We start from the raw sequence: 19976 nt of genomic DNA on the forward strand, positions 1-19976 counted from the left end.
ATTTACATAAACCCTGCCCAAGGAAACACACAACAAAGGGGGTGAAGCCATGTTGGACTGCTTTAGAGAAGAGGAAGAGTTGTTGTAGTAGTGTACTATTTCAGATGATGCATAATAGCATCCCCTACCATATAACAGAGAAAATGGATAGCTGGAAAATTCAGTCAATGGCAGGGTAAGAGTAGATTTGAAGTAAATTCCTATGTACGCTACCAGTGGAGTAGCCTACACAAAAATTCAGATACTCAGAATTAGGAACATATTTACTTTATAAATCAATAGTTTCAAACAATGCAAGTTTATAAGACAGTATGTAAAACTATGTGAAAAAAATATTTATTAGGCTTCTCAATCAAAAGAGTAAACACAACAACAAGCCAAGTTTACTTAGAATACTCGATTATACTTTTAAGTATATCTCAAAAGATTGAGCACAATTATAGGCCAAATAGTCTTTTCTGTCAGTTTAAGTCAAGTTAAGAATTTAAGTGAAATTTTAAGTATATTTCTGAGAAGTACATAAAAAGTAGATTGAAAGTATACTTTCTTATTTTTGGTTTAACAGAAGTTTACTGCACACTTGAATAAACTTATTTTTTAATAATAAACTGATCTTTTATTTTTCCGCTGTTTTGACTTTACACATTTTATAAGCTTTTCACGAGTTGTCAGCTCCATAATATACCATCGAATGCATTTAGCCCAAGCGGCAACCTCCCCCAGTCTCTCGTGGAGCCAATACGGAAGTGACTTAATCTGCGATTCATCGACTGGCCGCTAAGGACAGGCTCCAAAAGAGAGTAGAAACTCATTGAGTTCCATGTTAAATTGGCCAAGTTTACAGCAGAAAAAAACATGTTTACAAGTTGGTTCAAATTGTGGTTTTGGTCTATACTGCTAATTTTGCCCTTCATGACAACTGTGAGGGTTTTTTTTCTAACTCATTCTTTTAAATTATATTAAGCCTTAAAGTTCTGCATAATTAAGGGCATGGTCACTTGAGTGACAGGTAGATGCCTCTGCTGTCTGTGAGCCATCATTTTACCTCAGTTAATTCCAGCCGCTGAATTTGGCATCTCAGCCGTATTTGTGCTTGATTATTTTATACAATTATAAAATATGGCTTGCTGCATAATATTCGAGACTGATGTGTGTCTGTGTAGATGTGCATGCATGCGGAAGAAACAGAACACACGTTGTTGGATCGTGGCATTGGCTAAAAGTTTTGTTTGTGAGATTTACTACAATGACAATGGCCGGAGGATATCAAAATCTGACAGCACTGCTTGGATATTATAACTAAAACTGCTGCACTATTTTGAAAAAATATACTTTGGACACGGGCTCATTTGTTTGTTAGATACAATCGTATACAGTTTTACAACATAAACGCTGCTCAGATTGCATCCTTTCTTGAAGAACGATGACAGAGAGCAGATCATTCATGGATTATATATCAATATTTCATGGACAAAAAGTACTGTTTTTTGTTTTGCAATGGACATTTATATTTTACCCAAGTGCCACAGATTGGATTCATCTCGCGATCTGTATTATAAAGGTATGAAGTCCCATTTTAATTTTCCATGTTGCTATTTGCACACCCAACATAAATTACTGGTGTTGGAGCATCTATATCTAAAAAAAAAAAAAAAACACCGTAGATTGACAGTAAAGCTTTAGAACTTTCTGATGATAAAACTTATCTTTATTAATAAGATAGATGGCTCCTTTGCTTGCTAACATGGTCACGTCGAGCTAGGCGGGCGTGGTTTCAGCAACCAGTCACATCAGCTCAAACCACCTCCCCGCCTTTTTGCCCATTTTCACTTATCCGGGAGTGACGTGCGGTGATGCGCAGCTAAGATGGCCGTGGCCTCATTTACGCGTCAAAACTGCTGTTCAGAACTCTATGGGTGACGTCATGGACACTACGTCCATATTTTTTTACAGTCTATGATTTAGCCCAGCACACAGCATACCAGGACGAAATGTATTATTTTCTTTTTTTTTTTTTTTTTTTGGTCCGGAACAAAAAAGTGTGACCTAGTGCTGCAACGACGCGTCGACGTCATAGATTACGTTGACTACAAAAATACGTCAACGCGTCACGTCAACGTGACCACGATTATCAAAAGTATGGGAATACTTTAAACAGGGGCCAAACAAAATGGTCCTTTGTTCCCTTTGCAAAACCGAGATGGCGTACCGCGGCAGCACAACTGCGATGCACAAGCACTAGGGGTGTGACGCAAGATTAAAATGTGACGAGATTTCTCGTCGAGGTGAAAAGTAGTCTCGTGATATTGCCATGACAGAGTGTTAGGATGATTAGGAAAGAATATGCTACCGCTACCTTTACATTACACCTCCACTGTCGTTTTGATTTGTATTTAAATAAAAAACATTCAATTCAGTTGGATAACGGTCGCCGCCGCTCCATATTCACAGAGTACGCGCAATTGCTGAAAGTGAAAGTAAACGCGTGGGCGCATTCAGACGAGATTTCTGATGAATACAGATATCTCTCAATATGAAAGCTATCTTAGGCTGGGCAGTGTAGTTGTAACAATCTCTTAGCTCTGTATCAAAGAAAAAAATGGTCTTGCACTTTGAATATTGAGAGTGCGATTATGGTTGTACTTATTGTAAAGTGTTACCATAAAATGAATAACAGTTTTCTCTTAATCTTATTAAGCACAAACAATAAGTTCACTTTCAGTCGGTCACGTTCGACGTACGTCAGTAGTGACCGACGAATTGGGATATCGCTAGTGAGCCCTATCAGCTTCGAGTGAACTAAAACAAGCCAATGGAATTGGCGTGCGATATTTGCATAATGCGCACCGCCTCCGACAGGTGTACATAAATAGGAAGCAGATGCAATCGCACTCTGTCTTTCGCTTCGGAGCCAACAGTTGGTGTCCAGCTTCAAACTTCAAAAGAGTGAAACTAAACAGCCTTGGAGATTCAGCGTCTGTTTGTGTTGGCGTTAAGGCACAACAGCGAGGTCGCGAGCTTCCCGGAGAGCCTGAGCTTAAGCTCTCAACTGCTGTTTTAACAGCAACTGAATTCCCATATAAAACGCAGTTGTCTGTTGCAATTTGAGCTGACTCTTCCCCTTCTAAAAGAGCTTCACAGACAGACACTGCGTCTTTCTCAAGACGTCATTCTGTCTATGCGTTTCTGGAGGCAGTCGTTTCCTATCCTCACTGATGGCCACAATCACTTTCTCTCATGTCTGCTTAGCGTATTGAGACTGCGTTTGTGGGTGGTTCATATTCTCTTATGAGAATATGCCCACGTCGGCACGTTGTTTGTCTCGCCTTTCTCGTAAGGGCTTGAGCGTTCAGCGCGCCGTATGCCGTCGAGCTGCCGGCTGACAGCGCGCGTTGCCATGGCAACCCATCGCGTTGTCTGGTGCTCTAGATGCACGGTCGAGACTCGAGTGCCTTTAATGAGGTGGAGTCTGCTCACTTATTCCCCGATCTAGTTTATTTTTCTGAATCAGAAAATACTACTTTGGTAAAAAGCCTGGGTGACCAGAGGACCACAGTGGGGCTATACCCGCCGAGCCATTCTCCGTGGGCCCCCCACTCCTCTAGTGCATCGCAAACATGTTGTGACTATGTCCGTGGGTGGTTCATGTTTAGTAACACGGCCCAGTGCGCCTTGTGTCGACCAGTTGGACGGCCACATTCACTGTCCAACATGGCTGGTAGCTTCTGCTTGGATTGCTGGTCCTTCTCATGAGGGACCTAGCGTCTTAGTCTGGGCTCCAGCAGAGGATCAGATGTCGACTGCTACATTGGAGAGAGTATAGTTGGGCTCTGAAAATGAAGATGATGCTGAGCGTCCCACAGTCGTGATGTGCTCATGCTGAATCAGATTCAGACTTGACAACCATGCTTTCCCGGGCCCCTGGGGGCATTATGTGACAAATACTCGCCTTGCCCCGCCCCCTGTGCCCGGACATGCATGGAAAAACTTGGCAGTTTTGTAGCCTCTTTGGTGTTAAATATGGAACGCCAAAGGGGCCATAATCTGCATTACAAGTTTTTTCTCTCTCACTACCCTTTAGGGTGGGGTGGCAGTGCTACGGGCACACCACCTCTGCCCTGCTTGGGTCTTGGCCCCCGGCAAGTCCGTGGTAGGCCAAAGCACTCATTGCAAGTGGGTAGTTCTGAGTCAGGGTTGAGCTACGCATGATGCAGGTCATAGCGCAGGCCCCTGGCCAGACAATGTCCACCGTGGTGGTCCGGAAACACCCCTGGCTAGTATTGCTGGGATGTGTCATCGTCAAAGTACACTTTCTCGATGTGCTCATCTCACAAGCTGGCCTTTGGTCCCGCTGGCTTGGTGTCTGGAAGCGTGGATAGCGCTCCCCAGCCCGTTCAGCTGGCTCATTCATACCATCAGACTCGGCTATGCGATTCAGTTCGCCCGGCGTCCCCCAGTTTCTAGGGGTGTCCTCTACACTCAGGTGTCACTGGACAACGCACCTGTTCTCCGGGCGGAGATTGCTGTCCTCCTGGCGAAGGATGCAATCGAGCCGGTCCCTCCAGCCGATATGAAGTCGGGGTTTTACAAAAAGGGCGGTGGGCTATGGCCAATCCTGGATCTGTGCGTCTTGAACCGGTACCTTCACAAGTTGCCGTTCAAGATGCTCACGCAGAAGCGCGTTTTCGAATGCGTCCGTCCCCGGGATTGGTTTGCAGCGATCGACCTGAAGGACGCGTACTTTCATGTCTCGATTCTGCCTCGCCACAGACCCTTCCTACGGTTTGTGTTCGAAGGTCGAGCATATGAGTACAAAGTCCTACCCTTCGGGCTGGCCCTGTCACCCCGCATCTTCACGAAGGTTGCGGAGGCGGCCATTGTTCTCCCCAGGAACAAGCCGTTCGTATTCTCTACTATCTCGACGACTGGTTGATCCTGGCCAGCTCGCGAGAGCAGTTTTGCGAACACAGGGACATGGTTCTAGCTCAACTCAGCCGGTTTGGTCTTCGGGTCAACTGGGACAAGAGCAAACTCGCCCCCGGGCAGAGGATCTCTTATCTTGGGCTCCAGCTAGACTCGGTCACCCGGACAGTCGGTGTTGACCTGCCTGAGTACGCTCAAGCGCAGGACAGCGGCCCCACTGAAGCTCTTTCAGAGGCTCCTGGGGCATATGGCATCTGCAGCCGCGGTCACGCCGCTCGGATTCTTCCATATGAGGCCGCTTCAACATTGGCTCCGCGGCCGGGTCCCGAGATGGGCATAGCAACACGGTACGCTCCATGTTCCCGTGACACCGAGCTACCATCGCACCCTCATCCGGTGGTCGGACTCCTCATTCCTGCGGGCGGGAGTGCCCCTGGAACAGGTGTCCAGGCACGCTGTGGTCTCCACAGGTGCCTCTGCCACCGGATGGGGGGCCACGTACAACGAGCATGCAGTGTCGGGTCTTTGGACGGGGCCTCAACTGCATTGGCATCAATTGCCTGGAGTTGCTAGCAGTACGTCTTGCACTGGGCCGCTTCAAGGAGCTGCTGTCAGACAAGCACGTACTGGTCCACTCGGACAGCACTGCGGCCGCTGCGTACATCAACCATCAAGGTGGTCTACGCTCCCATTGCGTGTTGCAACTCGCCCCCCATCTCCTGCTATGGAGTCAGTCCTTCGTGCCACTCACGTCCCAGGTGTGCTCAACCGTGCAGCCAACGAGCTCTCACGGCAGCCTCCACTTGCGGGCGAGTGGCGGCTCCATCTCCAGGTGGTCCAGCTGATTTGGCAGCACTTCGGTGAGGCCCAGGTAGCCCTGTTTGCCTCCCCAGAAACTGCCCACTGCCAGTGGTTTTATTCCCTGACCGGCGGCACGCTTGGCACGGATGCCCTGGCACACAGCTGGCCCCAGGGTCTGCGCAAATATGCATTTTCCCCCAGTGAGCCTTCTCGCACAGCTCCTGTGCAAGGTCAAGGAGGATGAGGAGCAGGTCTTGTTAGTGGCGCCGTACTGGCCCACTTGGACCTGGTTCTCGGACCTCATGCTCCTCGCGACAGCCCCTCCCTGGCCGATTCCTCTGAGGAAGGACCTCCTGACTCAGAGACGGTGCACCCTATGGCACCCACGTCCCAACCTGTGGAACCTCCACGTGTGGTCCCTGGGCGGGATGCGGAGGTTCTGAGTGATCTCCCGCAAGCGGTGGTAGACACCATCACTTCTGCTGGAGCTCCTTCCATGAGGAGCCTCTACGCGCTGAAGTGGAACCTATTTGTTGAATGGTGCTCCTCTCGCAGAGAGGACCCCCGATCATGCTTGGTCAGATCCGTGCTTTCCTTCCTGCAAAAGGGGTTGGAGCGAAGGCTGTCCCCCTCCACCCTCAAGGTGTATGTTGCCGCTATTGCTGCACATCACCATGCAGTTGAGGGTAAGTCCCTGGGGAAACACGATCTGATCATCAGGTTCCTGAAGGGGGCGAGGAGACTAAATCCTCCTCGCCCTTCTTCCATACCCTCTTGGGATCTGACCCTGGTTCTTACATCTATCCGGGGTCATCCCTTCGAACCTTTGCAATCAGTCGAGTTAAAAGCACTGTCTCTCAAGACCGTCTTCCTGGTTGCATTGGCTTCTCTTAAGAGGGTAGGGGATCTGCATGCATTTTCGGTCGACGAATCGTGCTTAGAGTTCGGGCGCGGTGACTCTCATGTCATCCTGAGACCTCGGCCCAGATATGTGCCCAAGGTTCCTACCACTCCTTTCAGAGATCAGGTAGTGAACCTGCAAGCGCTGCCTTCGGAGGAGGCAGACCCAGCCCTAGCTTTGCTCTGTCCCGTCCACGCTCTGCGTGTGTACGTGGACAGAACGTGAAGCTTCAGGACCTCAGACCAGCTCTTTGTCTGTTACAGAGGTCAGCAGAAGGGAAAGGCTGTCTCCAAGCAGAGGATGGCCCACTGGATAGTGGATGCCGTCGCCCTGGCATACGATTCTCAGGGCGTGCCTTGCCCGCTTGGGTTGAGAGCCCACTCCACCAGAGGAGTGGCCTCTTCCTGGGCGCTGGCTCATGGCGCCTCGCTGACAGATATCTGTAGAGCTGCAGGCTGGGCGACACCTAACACGTTTGCTAGATTCTATAGCCTACGTGTAGAGCCGGTATCTTCCCGTGTACTCACTTGCACTAGCCGGTAGATGCGTTGAACCCGCTCTAAGTGTCGGCTTGCAATGCCATTCCCGCCCCCTGGGCCGGATGCGTGCATATTTTGACTCCAGTCGTGTTCTCCGCTTGGCGAACCCTGTTGAGTTCCTCCGCCTCCCCCTTCGGCTCGGACATTGCGGAGTGCTGATGCCAGGCCTACATCCGTCGCTGATGCTGTCTGTTGGCTGGGGTCCATATGTCGTGACTCCTCTACGTGAGCGTTCCCATATGTGTAATCATCCACAGTTTAAAACTCCCTACGGGCGAGTCCGTGTCTTTCCCTTAGCAGAGCCAGCTCTGCTGTCACCTGTCAGATGAGTCTCCCCCTACCCAGGTGGAGCCATCCCAGGGACTCCATATGCGTACTGCCCCTCGGGCCAGTCCATATGTGTATTCTCCACATAAATTCCTCCCCCGTTGGGTAGGAAGTGGCCTCCGCAGCGTCCCCTACGGGTTCGCTTTCCCAGTGTAGTCTAGTTTACTTAGTGGGTATTCGGTGGAACAGCAGTAGACTCTCTCGGCATAAGCTCGCCCCCTTCACCGTCCCAGCTGGTGTCATGGGCGGCAGAGCTTGCGCTGGGCACTGGAAGGGGTTTCGTAACTCTGGCGCTTTAGTTGGGATATCAATTCGTCGGTCACTACTGACGTACGTCGAACGTGACCGACTGAAAGGGAACGTCTCAGTTACGTATGTAACCCTCGTTCCCTGAAGGAGGGAACGGAGACGTACGTCCCGTTGCCACAGTTTCTGTACCCTCGCTGCTGCACGGACACCAGTTGTCTCCTCAGCGAAAAACAGAGTGCGATTGCATCAGCTTCCTATTTATGTACACCTGTTGGAGGCGGTGCGCATTTTGCAAATATCGCACGCCAATTCCATTGGCTTGTTTTAGTTCACTCGAAGCTGATAGGGCTCTCTAGCGATATCCAAATTCGTCGGTCACTACTGACGTACGTCTCCGTTCCCTCCTTCAGGGAACGAGGGTTACATACGTAACCGAGACGGTTTCATTTGTTAACATTAGTTTATGCACTGTGAACTATCATTAACTAACAATGAATGACTATTTTTATTAACTAACATAAAGATTAATAAATGCTGTAGCAAATATATTGCTCATTGTTAGTTGATGTTGGTTAATACATTAATGTTTATAAATGAGACCTTATTGTAAAGTGTTAACATTTTTATTTATACTGTTTTTATTTCTACGATCAGTAGTTATCCAAAGGATTCATTAGCTAATAAAAAAAAGAACACTAAATCAAATGATAAAAAAAGAAATAAAAATAATCGTTAGATTAGTCGACTAATCGAAAAAAATAAAATAAAAATAAAATAATCGTTAGATTAGTCGACAGAAAAAATTATCGTTAGTTGCAGCTCTAGTGTGAGCACACCTTTATTTCTCTATTGCAGTGGCTCCCAAACTAGGGTACGGGAGGTGACAGAGGGGTGACGCAAACAAAATGCTGAGTTTTACCATTCGTTTAAATCCACCCCATCTTAAAGGTGCCCTAGAACTTTTTTTTAAAAATGTAACATAAGTCTAAGGTGTCCCCTGAATGTGTCTGTGAAGTTTCAGCTCAAAATACCCCATAGATTTTTTTAATGAATTTTTTTAACTGCCTATTTTGGGGCATCATTAGAAATGAGCCGATTCAGGGTGTGTGGCCCTTTAAATCTGGTGCTCCATGCCCCAAGAGCTTGCGCTTGCCTTAAACAACATAAAAAAAAGTTCAAACAGCTAATATAACCTACAAAATGGATCTTTACAACGTGTTCGTCATGCAGCATGTCTAATCGTGTAAGTACAGTGTTCATTTTGATGTTTACATTGATTCTGAATGAGTTTGAGGCTGTGTTCCGTGGCTAACGGCTAATGCTACACTGTTGGAGAGATTGATAAAGAATGAAGATGTGTTTATGCATTATACAGACTGCAAGTGTTTAAAAATGAAAATAGCGACGGCTCTTGTCTCCGTGAATACAGTAAGAAATGATGGTAACTTTAACCACATTTAACAGTATTAGCAACATGCTAACGAAACATTTAGAAAGACAATTTACAAATATCACTAAAAATATCATGTTATCATGAATCATGTCAGTTATTATTGCTCCATCTGCCATTTTTTGCTATCGTCCTTGCTTGCTTACCTAGTCTGTTGATTCAGCTCTGCACAGATCCAGACGTTGTGCCCTTGTCTAATGCCTTTCATAATGTTGGGAACATGGGCTGGCATATGCAAATATTGGGGGCGTACACCCCGACTGTTATGTAACAGTCGGTGTTATGTTGAGATTCGTCTGTTCTTCGGAGGTCTTTTAAACAAATGAGATTTATATAAGAAGGAGGAAACAATCTAACAAATCTAGGGCACCTTTAAAATAACATTAAAATGAGCATGTATTTCTAACAGGCAAAATACTGTAAAAGGTCAAATATGAAATCCAATCAAATTGCGGTTAAAACTTATTGAATCCACACAAGTAGCGTGCAGAGTATGCTGCCTTAGCAAATCGTGCTACATTATGGCCGTTCTCGACAATGTACCTTTGTAAAAGTGGGGGTTTAACACTTACAGTACTAGCATGAAGAACCAATATAGACACAGACTGTGGTGCATAGAGATCAATTAAGACTCAAACTCTCTTTGATATAAAAGCATAATCCGTGTGAGTTCTTGTTTATAATGTTGAATATTATACGGGCAAGAATGCAAATTTTCCCAAATATCCACACAACTGCAAATGTGTCATTGATTTTATATAACAATTCAACAAACAAAAGGGTAATATTAAGTTATGTACATTTTAAACAGTATTGCATGCTCTATTTTGCAACAAAATAATAGTTCCAACGAAAGCCGCAGCAGAACTGCAACACACAGCGGTGTTTCATGAATGAATCTGCAGCTTTGGACGAATCGTGAGAATCAATGATTCAATTACCTATACTGAATGACTGACTGACTGACTGAATGAATAAATAAATGAATGAATGAATGGACTCATTCATTGAAACAGTGACTTACTGCCACCTACTGGCGGTTTTAGTTTAATATTTAAAAGTATCACTTTTATCACTGTTTTTATCATCATTGCATATTTCTCTGTTGAACATGTTTTATTTAAAACATTATTTATTTTATAAAGGTATTTATAAAGGTAAAAAATGCACTGGAAAATCAATTTAAATATTACAAAGTATTTTCCATTAATGGTCTGACTGTAGTGGAAGAGAAGGATGCTAAATGCCTCAGGGGGTACGGCATTCTAAAAAGCTTGGGAACCACTGCTCTATTGTATTTGAAAAAAGTAGGGATGCACCGGATTTTTTTTTTTAGAAATATATATATATTTCTAAAAAAAAAAGTGGGTCGTGACTGTTGACACACAAGTACTGTCCCACTCTACTTAACATACACATAAATTGTATGAATAAGTCTAATGAATAAATAGGCCTATAAGGTAAGGCTATTAATAGCAGTCCCAAACTAATTTTTGTTAATACAATAAAGTTGGCATGATCCACCACAGAAATTAAAAAATACATGAAACATGGAAACTGCTCCTGATGAATAGAATGAACATCATACATGCATGCAAATCCTTCCCAGCTGACACACAATGTTTATTTTGTGACTTACTAATTGACAACGTAACATTGCATGCTCGTAGTTTCTTTTGTGCTTTTTATATATGAAGTGATATACAGTGCGTGCTGCCGCATTTGAACAGTGCACGCTAGGAGCACAGTATAATGTCTAACAGGACAGGAAAGTTTAGTTTTCTGAAGTGAGAGAGATTTTTTACAGTTTTTCTCAATTGCTAACACACAATTAAAAAAACAATTCACCATTTTCTCACAACTATAAACACAATCTCGTAACTACACACCAACTTGTACAAACATCAAACTTCCATGTCAAAATCAAATATTTCAGTCAAAAACATATTCACTTCTGTCAAAATCAAACTTTGGCCTCAGATGACACACAAAACCTGCAAATACACAGATTACTTTCCTGCCCAGTGAACACTAGTGAGATCAATTCATAACAATGTAACAAAAATACCTCTTATTGGTATTTAAGAATAAATTGGCAGCTCAGTGTCTATTACAGTGTACAACATAAATGAAAGAGTGCAGATAAGATAAGTGCATATAAACAAGAGTAAAATGCAACAATGAGCTGCTTAAGGAAAAATCATTTTGATTTCACTACTGTAAAGTTACATCTTTTATATCTTACAGGAGATGAAAATAGATGAAGTAGTTGATCTTACAAGAAGAAGAAAAGTACAAAAACCAAAGTACTAAATATGAAATGTGTATGCAACACAGTACAGTATACTGTCAATTATAGTAATACATAAATAAAGAAATAAATTTGCCATCCTCTGTACCTTCAGCCAAATTTCATTACAATACATTACAATACTATAGCAGTTTCTTGGTCTTCTAACAAAAGACTTTCTCTACCTTCCTTAGGCAGTCGTCTCTCAAAAATTCAGCACATGAGAAAAACCTACAAATACAGAATAATCTAAAAATACATTTTTTTTTCAACTGCTTACACACATTTTCACAACTTTGGCTCTTTTTTTTCCAAAACTTTACACACAAATCTAAAAATTGCACACACAAAATGCAAAATCCCTCACATCTCTTGCAAAATGAAGCACTGCATTCAAAATAACACAAACACATCTCAAAAGCAAACATTTGTCTTACGTTGCAAACACCTTTGCCATAATATTCTATATGGATATATCATATACACACAGTTATTCAAAACCTAAAGCTCTTCTTTCATGAGCTCCTGTGTACATTTCTGTACACGATTGAAAGTAATTGGCAGAGAGATGTGGAAAATTCACAGTAAACATGAAAGCAAGACTGAAACCAAACAATTTTTTTACTGTAAGCATTTGTGGTTGTGAATATAGTATTACACAGTACGAAAGAAAAGAAATACATCAACCATGCAGTTGGACAGAAGCAATGGTTGTGTTTGAAAAAGGAAATCAAGATACTTCCTGTTAGATTGTTGTGTGTTACATAGAGAATTGTGTGTTGCAAAAAGTGTTATATGAAATTGAAAACTGAGTCAAAGGCTGAGAATTAGTGTATGGTTTTGCAGATTTGGTGTATGGTTCAGGTGTATGACTGTCAGGTTTCAGAAATCATGTGACAAGTAAAGATTTTGTGTGTAAGCAGTTGAAAAAAAACCTGTAAATTTCACAAATTTGAGGGTGTACATGTGCTACAGTTTACTGGACACAATAGTGTAATTTCTCTCATATAAAGTACTGTTACTGTGTACTGTAATTATTTTGAATGTGTAAGTAGTATAAAACCCTGTCGATGATTCTAGGATTCAATTTCTAAAGCACAATCACCTGTGCTCCTGTTTATATTATCCCGATATCCAGAGATTCTGATTGGTGTGTCAACATTTTTGCTACTGAATGTTTACTGATGGATTAATGTGTGCTATTTGAGTTTACATAGTGACACTTGAGTTAATTATACTAGGTGTTTGTGTTTTCTGAATGAGAACATGGTTAAACCACTGTGAAACAGAGCATTTTGTGTAGAGTTTTGTGTAGAAATCATTAATAAAATTGGAATGTGTGTGAAAACAAGTGAAATGTGTTCATAGTTTTGAAAAATGTTTTTAGAATTGAATAAATGTTTTGGGAAATTGTGTCAAATGAATCAGTTATAGTGTGTTAGCAATTGAGAAAAGCTATATTTCGTAACAAGCTACGAAAATAAGGTTAGAATAATGATACTGACACATAGCCTGACAACATCATCTGACCGCAGATATTGAATCGGGACAACATGTTTTTCTCAGGCACTCCACGACCCACTCAGAACGGTCTCACCAATTAAGAAACACTGCTCTAACTGACGTAATTTTCTAATGTCAGTTATCCAGTTTTATAATCCTGTTAATACTTTCCCCTTAAAAACATTCTGCTGCATGTTTAGTCATGTGACTCTGCCCTGTCCAGTCAGCGGCTTGGAAGCAACACAGAGGTGAACCAGGGATTGTATATTATAGGGAGATGAGAGGGTCTGTATCTTTTACCATTGGAGAAAGCGTAACGGCTAACTTAATCACGTGCGGCAACTCTCAGACTATTGTGTAATGGCAGTGACATCAGTGCCCACTGTTCAAAACTCCTTCCCTCCGTCGCAACATTTGCAACATTCCCTAGTCTGCCTTCTCTTAAAAAAATAAATTTTTATCAAGCTAAAATCTACATACAGTTCCCAACGAAAGTATTGTTTAGTGTAAAACATTAACAGATTAGCAAACAGGCTGTCGATTAATTAAATGATTAGCTATTTCCCCACAAAAGCTGTTTAATCAGCATAGTGAAGCCTCTCACCCATTGACATCCATTCAAAAAACGGCCTCTGGTCTCCTTCCCTGTGTACCGCCAGAGGCGGAGCGTTAGCATTAGCCGTTATGCTGCCTTCCAGTGGCTTTGGGCGAACTTAAATGCCGATTCAACACATACACACAGTGATAAAACATACTATGATAAAACCATGGTTAATTTTTTTAAGGGTGAGCTCTCCGCTCCATGTGTGCTGCGCCCTCAGCTCAAAATTTTCTGCTCCATGTGTGCGCTCTCTGCTTAGTCGCTCACGGCCCAAACGCTCCACTCATGTACCACTCATGCTCACCGGAAAAGCAAAGTCTGCTCAAATAATGTGCCGACATGAAATTTCTCTGGACTTGTTTGTTTCTGTTTGCAATAGCCCTACTATACTGTAACAACAGTCTGCTAAATCTGATTCTGTCGCAGAGAACTGAATGAAGATAATATATTGATATTAATATATCGATATTCACAATATTTTAATACAGGTCTATTTTCTGTAAAATTTTTGTGTTACTTTAAATAAAAGTGTGGTTATTTTATTGGCTTGCATTTTCTATTTCAGATACAGTAAAAATATTGAATTAATAAAAAGTCTAATAATAATACAATTATACAACCAAAAGAGCTTATTTAAAATAACAAATGAATAAATTATTAATAAAAACTTGGCCACTTGTTTTCGGCCAAGTGTATCCAAAATTTTCAGTTTCAGTTTTGGCCCAAAATTTTCATTTCGGTGTATCCCTAGCACTTGCTTACACTTAGTTAACAAAAACAAACATGGGATAAAAACACATTTGCCATTTTAGCCGTGTTTCTACAAGTCTTGGATCCTTTGAATTTGTCATGAATCGTGGTTCATAGGATTTGCACTCTGCATCACAAGTGCAATGCTGTAGGCTAGGGGTTTCCAATCCTGCTCCGGAGGGCCACTGTTCTGCAGAGCTTAGCTCCAATCCCAATTAAACACATCTGAACTTGCTAATCAAGATCTTACTAGGCCAAAGCCTCTTTATGGCAAGCCTCCAAGGTTAGCAAAAAAAAAAAAAAAAAAAAAAAAGCATAATGCAGTGGAATGCAGGGAAGGAATCCAGAGGTCTTTTTTTTTTTTTTTTGAATGGATATCATTGGAGGAGAGGCTTCACTATGCTGAATAAACTGCTTTTGTGGGAAAACAGTTTATCATTTAATGAATCAACAGCCTATCAGCTAATCTTCTGCATGTTTTCAATTAAACATTGGTTTTGGATTTATCTGTTTTTACAGTTTTAAAGGAGAAGTCACTGACAATTTTGCAACAGGTAGGATTTGGTTTATGGTACTACTCATTCATTACTATGGTATCTGCACACAGCGATTGACTGTCACACAAAGAAATTCAATGAATCAAGGCTGTAATGTGATTGGTTAACAAGGCACTCATGGGCCAAGTTGGCTGTGACGCTATCTCTAATGGTAGAGCCATACACCCTAGAAACTTAGAAGCTTGTTTCTAAGTTAGCAGAAACTTCCAGGCAGACCTGTTGAAGCAAGTTAGAGCTAAACAATGCAAGACAGTGGCCCACAAGGAGCAGGTTTTGATACCCTTGATGTAGGCCTACTAGGTGAGCTACTGTAAGTTTACTACACTGCCATACACATGGACCTGTTTATGTGAAGCAAACTTACATTTTTTAGTTTTCAAATCATACAATATAATTAATTTTTTTTAGGTCATAGTATTGTGAAATGAACTGGGCAAAATAAGTCTTTAGTAATCAATAAGCAGCTTCTGTAATCATTATTAGTTTGAAAAGGAATATAAGTTGTTGGTGTTTTACTGCAACTAGTGTTTATTTCATCTGGAAACTGTAGTGAATTGTATGTTTAGGTATGTTTTTGGAGTTTGCAAAAAGGTAGAGGCAAGTTTTTGCAGTGCAAGCATAGTGGATGGAATCATTAACAAAACACTAGGGCCAGGTTTCACAAACAGGGCTTAGATAAAGCCAGGATTAGGCCTTAGTTAATTTAGGGCATTTAATTGGCTTTTATAAATGTGCCTTAGAAAAAGAATTACTGGTTTGCATCTTGAGACAAAACAATGGCAAGGACACATTTGAAGAGTGCAACAGTGCAAGTTGCTTTCAGTTACTCAAGCAAGCATTTTAGTCTGGGAATAGGCTTAAAGCAACACCATGGAACATTCGCATGGTTCCCCCATGTGGTTGATAAGCACAATTGTCTGTTACCAGTGTCATAAATACTGTCGCTGTACAAGCTTCCCTGTGGGCAGCGCAACACACGTGAATTTGTTGACTAAGCTGACAGAGCCGGCGAATACAGAAACCTAGTTTGGAAACCATGTCCACTGACCAGGTAAAGTAGCCCTTGTTACACTATGTTCTACAAATATCATTACATAGTTTTATTTTATTTATTGTTATTCCAGAATTGAAAAGTACATTGACAAAAAGAGACGGTAGTATTAGTCTAGTTTTTTTGCTCGCATAGTTTGTATGTAGCATTGTTTGCAAAGTGTTTCATTTGTATAATAGAATAAAATAATGTCTGCATTGTTTTGAGACTTGCATATTAGATCGTTTCGTCTTATAGTTAGCTGTTGGCTAACTTCACTCAGGCTACGAGTAAAATATGTGATGTATGCCGTGAAGCAGGTCTAGCTGTGTAACTGCATGGAGCATATCAAGCTGTGAGTTGATTTCAGACAATTTAGGAGGGGAAAAAAGAGAAATCAAGAGGTGTTTCAATAGTGCTGCCTAGCAAGCATTAAAAATGGTTCAGGTTGATTGGAACTACTAGCTTTGAATAAAAGCTTCAGCTTTTCTTACGTGTTCATAACATATTTAATTTAGTCATGGCCTCTGCAATTGTACAGATGGGTGAAAAACAAACTGCGAACTGTGAAAACAAGCTTTATACAATGCCTGGCCAAAAAAAAAAAAAAAAAAGTCTCTGTTTGGATTTTAATAGGCAAATACTTAATAATATATGAATGGATCATTTTTACAGTGATTATTATGTTTCTAGCATGTTATTTGTTTGGCAACAGTTTAACACTTAAAGTTTGAGTGTGTAGCTTTTAATTTCTTAAACAACCATGTAGGAAGACACATCATGGCCATATTCCAGGATGACAATATCAAGATTAACCAGTGTTAAAATTGTGAAAGAATAACATCACAACATTTATTTCCATCGAGAGGTGCATCATTTTTTGGTCAAGGTCTTGTATTGTATTCACTCTGTAAAGTCTACTCCATCACATCCCAAAGACTACAAATGAAATCAAGGTCTGGACTCAGAGGTGACAATTCATGTGTGAAAATGATTCTTCATGCTCTCTGAACCATTCTTTCACAGTTTTAACCCTGGTGAATCTTGACATTGTCATCCTGGAATATGGCCATGATGTTTCTTCCTACATGGTTGTTTAAGAAATGAAAAGCTACACATTCCATCTTTAAGGGTTAAAAGAACCGTTGCCAAACATATAACATGCTAAAAACATAATAATCACTGTAATAATGATCCATTCATAGATTCTTAAACATCTGCCTATTAAAATCCAAACAGTGACTTTGTTTTGGCCGGGCAGTGTATCTCCTCAAGGTAATAGCAAAAGCCAAATAGAGAGACACCATTTACGGAAGTTCAGACTCTTTTACCCTTTCATGATAACAGATAACCTCTCCTTGACAACAACTTCACAGTTTCCATACTAAAGCCCAGCTCAACCACAATTACTCTAGTACCTCCATTATTCCACATGGTCTCATAAAATGTATTCCTAAAAAAGACACATGGAAAGTCCAATGATGTTTGATAATTTTGATATTTATCTCTAAAACATGGATTCATGCAAATACTGTTTCAGAACCACAAAGAGCTACACATGCAAAACACACCTCTACAACTGTACAAAAACAAAACAAAGGCACAAGTGAAGGACACCGAAACCATTCAGATCAAACTTTGTATCAGGTGCACTTACACTAAAATGTAAGGCATTATGATCAGTGTACTCATTGTGTACCTGGTGCTTAGCAAATCTATCAGGGGATTTATATTTGTGCATATAAAGATTAGGGTTAGCATTATGGATATGGGTAGGGTTTAGGTTTAGGGGTTAGGGTAACTGTGAGAATTCAGTGTATGTCTCACAAGACTTCATATGTTCACTCACCATCACACTCCATCGTTTCCTGTCTCCACTAACACTTTATGAATAAAAGTTCCAAAAAACACTATCATGTCACTATTATAATATTATGCAATTACAGTATATATACTGTATATCCCATAACATACTGTTATAATAATACTCCAATAATAATGAAGCCAAGGTTTATTCTTCTTAAATAAAACAACATCTCTGTCTCAAAACCAAGCGAGTAGCCAAACCAGATAGCATTTTGGGGCATTTCAAAAAAGTTTTTAGTCCAAACAAGTCGGTAAGATTCACCAAATGCAAACGTTTTTTGTATATTTCGCGCTAAAATACCAATTGATTAGCTGGTTCATTCACCTGCGCTTCTCGACTGAACATAAAATGTCACTGTACGTTAAAGCATCAATACACATCGCGATTTAAACTTCTTTCAACATAATTTATAATCGTTTCATCGAGCATTATATATTGAGAAAAAAACACACCAAATAATCAAATGTTTCCTTATATATCGCAGGCAGACTATCATCACACTCACCATCTGTAATTTTACTGCTGTCGGTGGAGGCATATTCAGCACACTCATAAGTCTCGCAGATGTCCGCATGGACAAGATCGTTCCCACACTTATAGTTTAACGGATAAGGTCAGAATGTGCCCACCCACTTTATGGCACTGCAGTCCATCCTCTGTCTGCTTCTCTGGCATTACTGAAACATTACTACCTGCGGAAAGTACACTTTTAATGAAGCAAGTAGGCTATGAAATAAATGCATATCAATATATTATAAATGCAATTTTTTGATTATTCGGGAAATGTGGTGAAAGGCATGGATCAAATTACGACGGCTGTCAGTAACATTTCTTGACAACAACTTTCATCACATGCGCAGGAAAGATGCGACCAGAATGAAAATTACTCTTTGTAATGTCTGGGTTTTTTCCATAGACTGTAAAAAATAGGTTTTTTCGTACTCTTTAAAGTTATTTATTAATAAAGATGGCCAGGGTTGTTTGTAACACCATTTGAAAACTTTTTTTGTGCAAAAAAATTATGGAGTAATCAAATTTACTCAAACTTTTATGAACTATTGCCATCAAATATCACTTCGTCATCATCCCAACCCACCCACTTCATTTAAACATTAAAAAAGGTGAACAAACATTTTGGTAACAATTAGGTTCAATAAGGTTAAACTCTTTCACATTAATTAATGCATTAAGTACCAATGAAATAATGAATTTTTTTTTACAGCATTTATTGATCTAGGTTAATCTTAATCTATAAATAGCCTATACTATATTCATTCACTATATAGCCTATTTTTTGTCATGGTTATGGACTTTTATTTTGATATTCTGTTCTGTTTCTTTTAGTTCATGTTTTCGTGCTCTTTAGTTTCGGTTATGTACCTGTTTGTTCCTGTTATTTAATTATCATCAGCTGTATCTTATTTAGTTCCTGATTATCCCCTGCATATATACTCCCTGTTCAGATTAATCCTTAATTAAACCTTGTCCGTTCTTGTTGTTGTTTAATGTGTGTTATGCTGTCTCTCTTCCTGGGTTGTTCATTAAAGCCTATTATATTGTGGATTTCCGTATTCGCCTTATACAGCAGCACCTGTAACAAATGTTCACACATAATACATTAATGTTTATCTGTACAACTTGAAATGCATTAGTTTAAGTAGAATATTATTTATTTATTTATCATTTAGTATTATTATATTTTTATTAATCCATTAACAAAGTATTGTTAAATCTAAATATAATACATAATAATTGCCAACAAAACCTTATTCTAAACAGTGTTACATAACAGACTGAATGTGTGTGTGTACCTAACCATATTTTGAGGAAAATTTACCCAGAAGTTAGTTAAACCTTACTAAATCTCCCAAAACATCCTTTTGGGGATGTACTCATTTGTAAAATAGTATAAAATCAAGTCAATAAAGTTTTCTTTTAAATGATAAAGTAGAAAGTTTTCTGTTAGGTTTAGGGTGTGGGTTATGGTTAGGTTATAGTAATTATAGCTTTGTAAAAGCCTGAAACCTTTTGAAAATGGGTTTCAAAGAGCAGTTATCGTCTCTGTGTAAATTACCCAATTTGTGAAAACGGTGAAGTCATGCACATGTGTATTACGTGTTCAGTCTATCATGTAAGTGTTTCTTTACAAAATGACATCGCCAACTACTGGCCTGGCATGCACAATACA

The 19976-nt window shown here is 40.8% G+C and overlaps 1 protein-coding gene across 1 annotated transcript in view; it reads right to left on the minus strand.

The window, feature by feature from the left end:
* The window catches only part of LOC137024566 (tumor necrosis factor receptor superfamily member 11B-like), a 69501-nt gene extending 51159 nt beyond the window's left edge, over positions 1-18342 (minus strand). The window contains exon 1 of the mRNA XM_067392260.1: positions 18294-18342. Within this exon, the coding sequence (XP_067248361.1) occupies positions 18294-18341 (48 nt within the window). The 5' untranslated portion in view covers position 18342. The remainder of the gene's footprint in view (positions 1-18293) is intronic.
* Between the last annotated feature and the right edge of the window lie 1634 nt (positions 18343-19976).

The sequence above is a fragment of the Chanodichthys erythropterus genome, chromosome 2 (assembly GCF_024489055.1).
Source record: "Chanodichthys erythropterus isolate Z2021 chromosome 2, ASM2448905v1, whole genome shotgun sequence".
NCBI lineage: Eukaryota > Metazoa > Chordata > Actinopteri > Cypriniformes > Xenocyprididae > Chanodichthys > Chanodichthys erythropterus.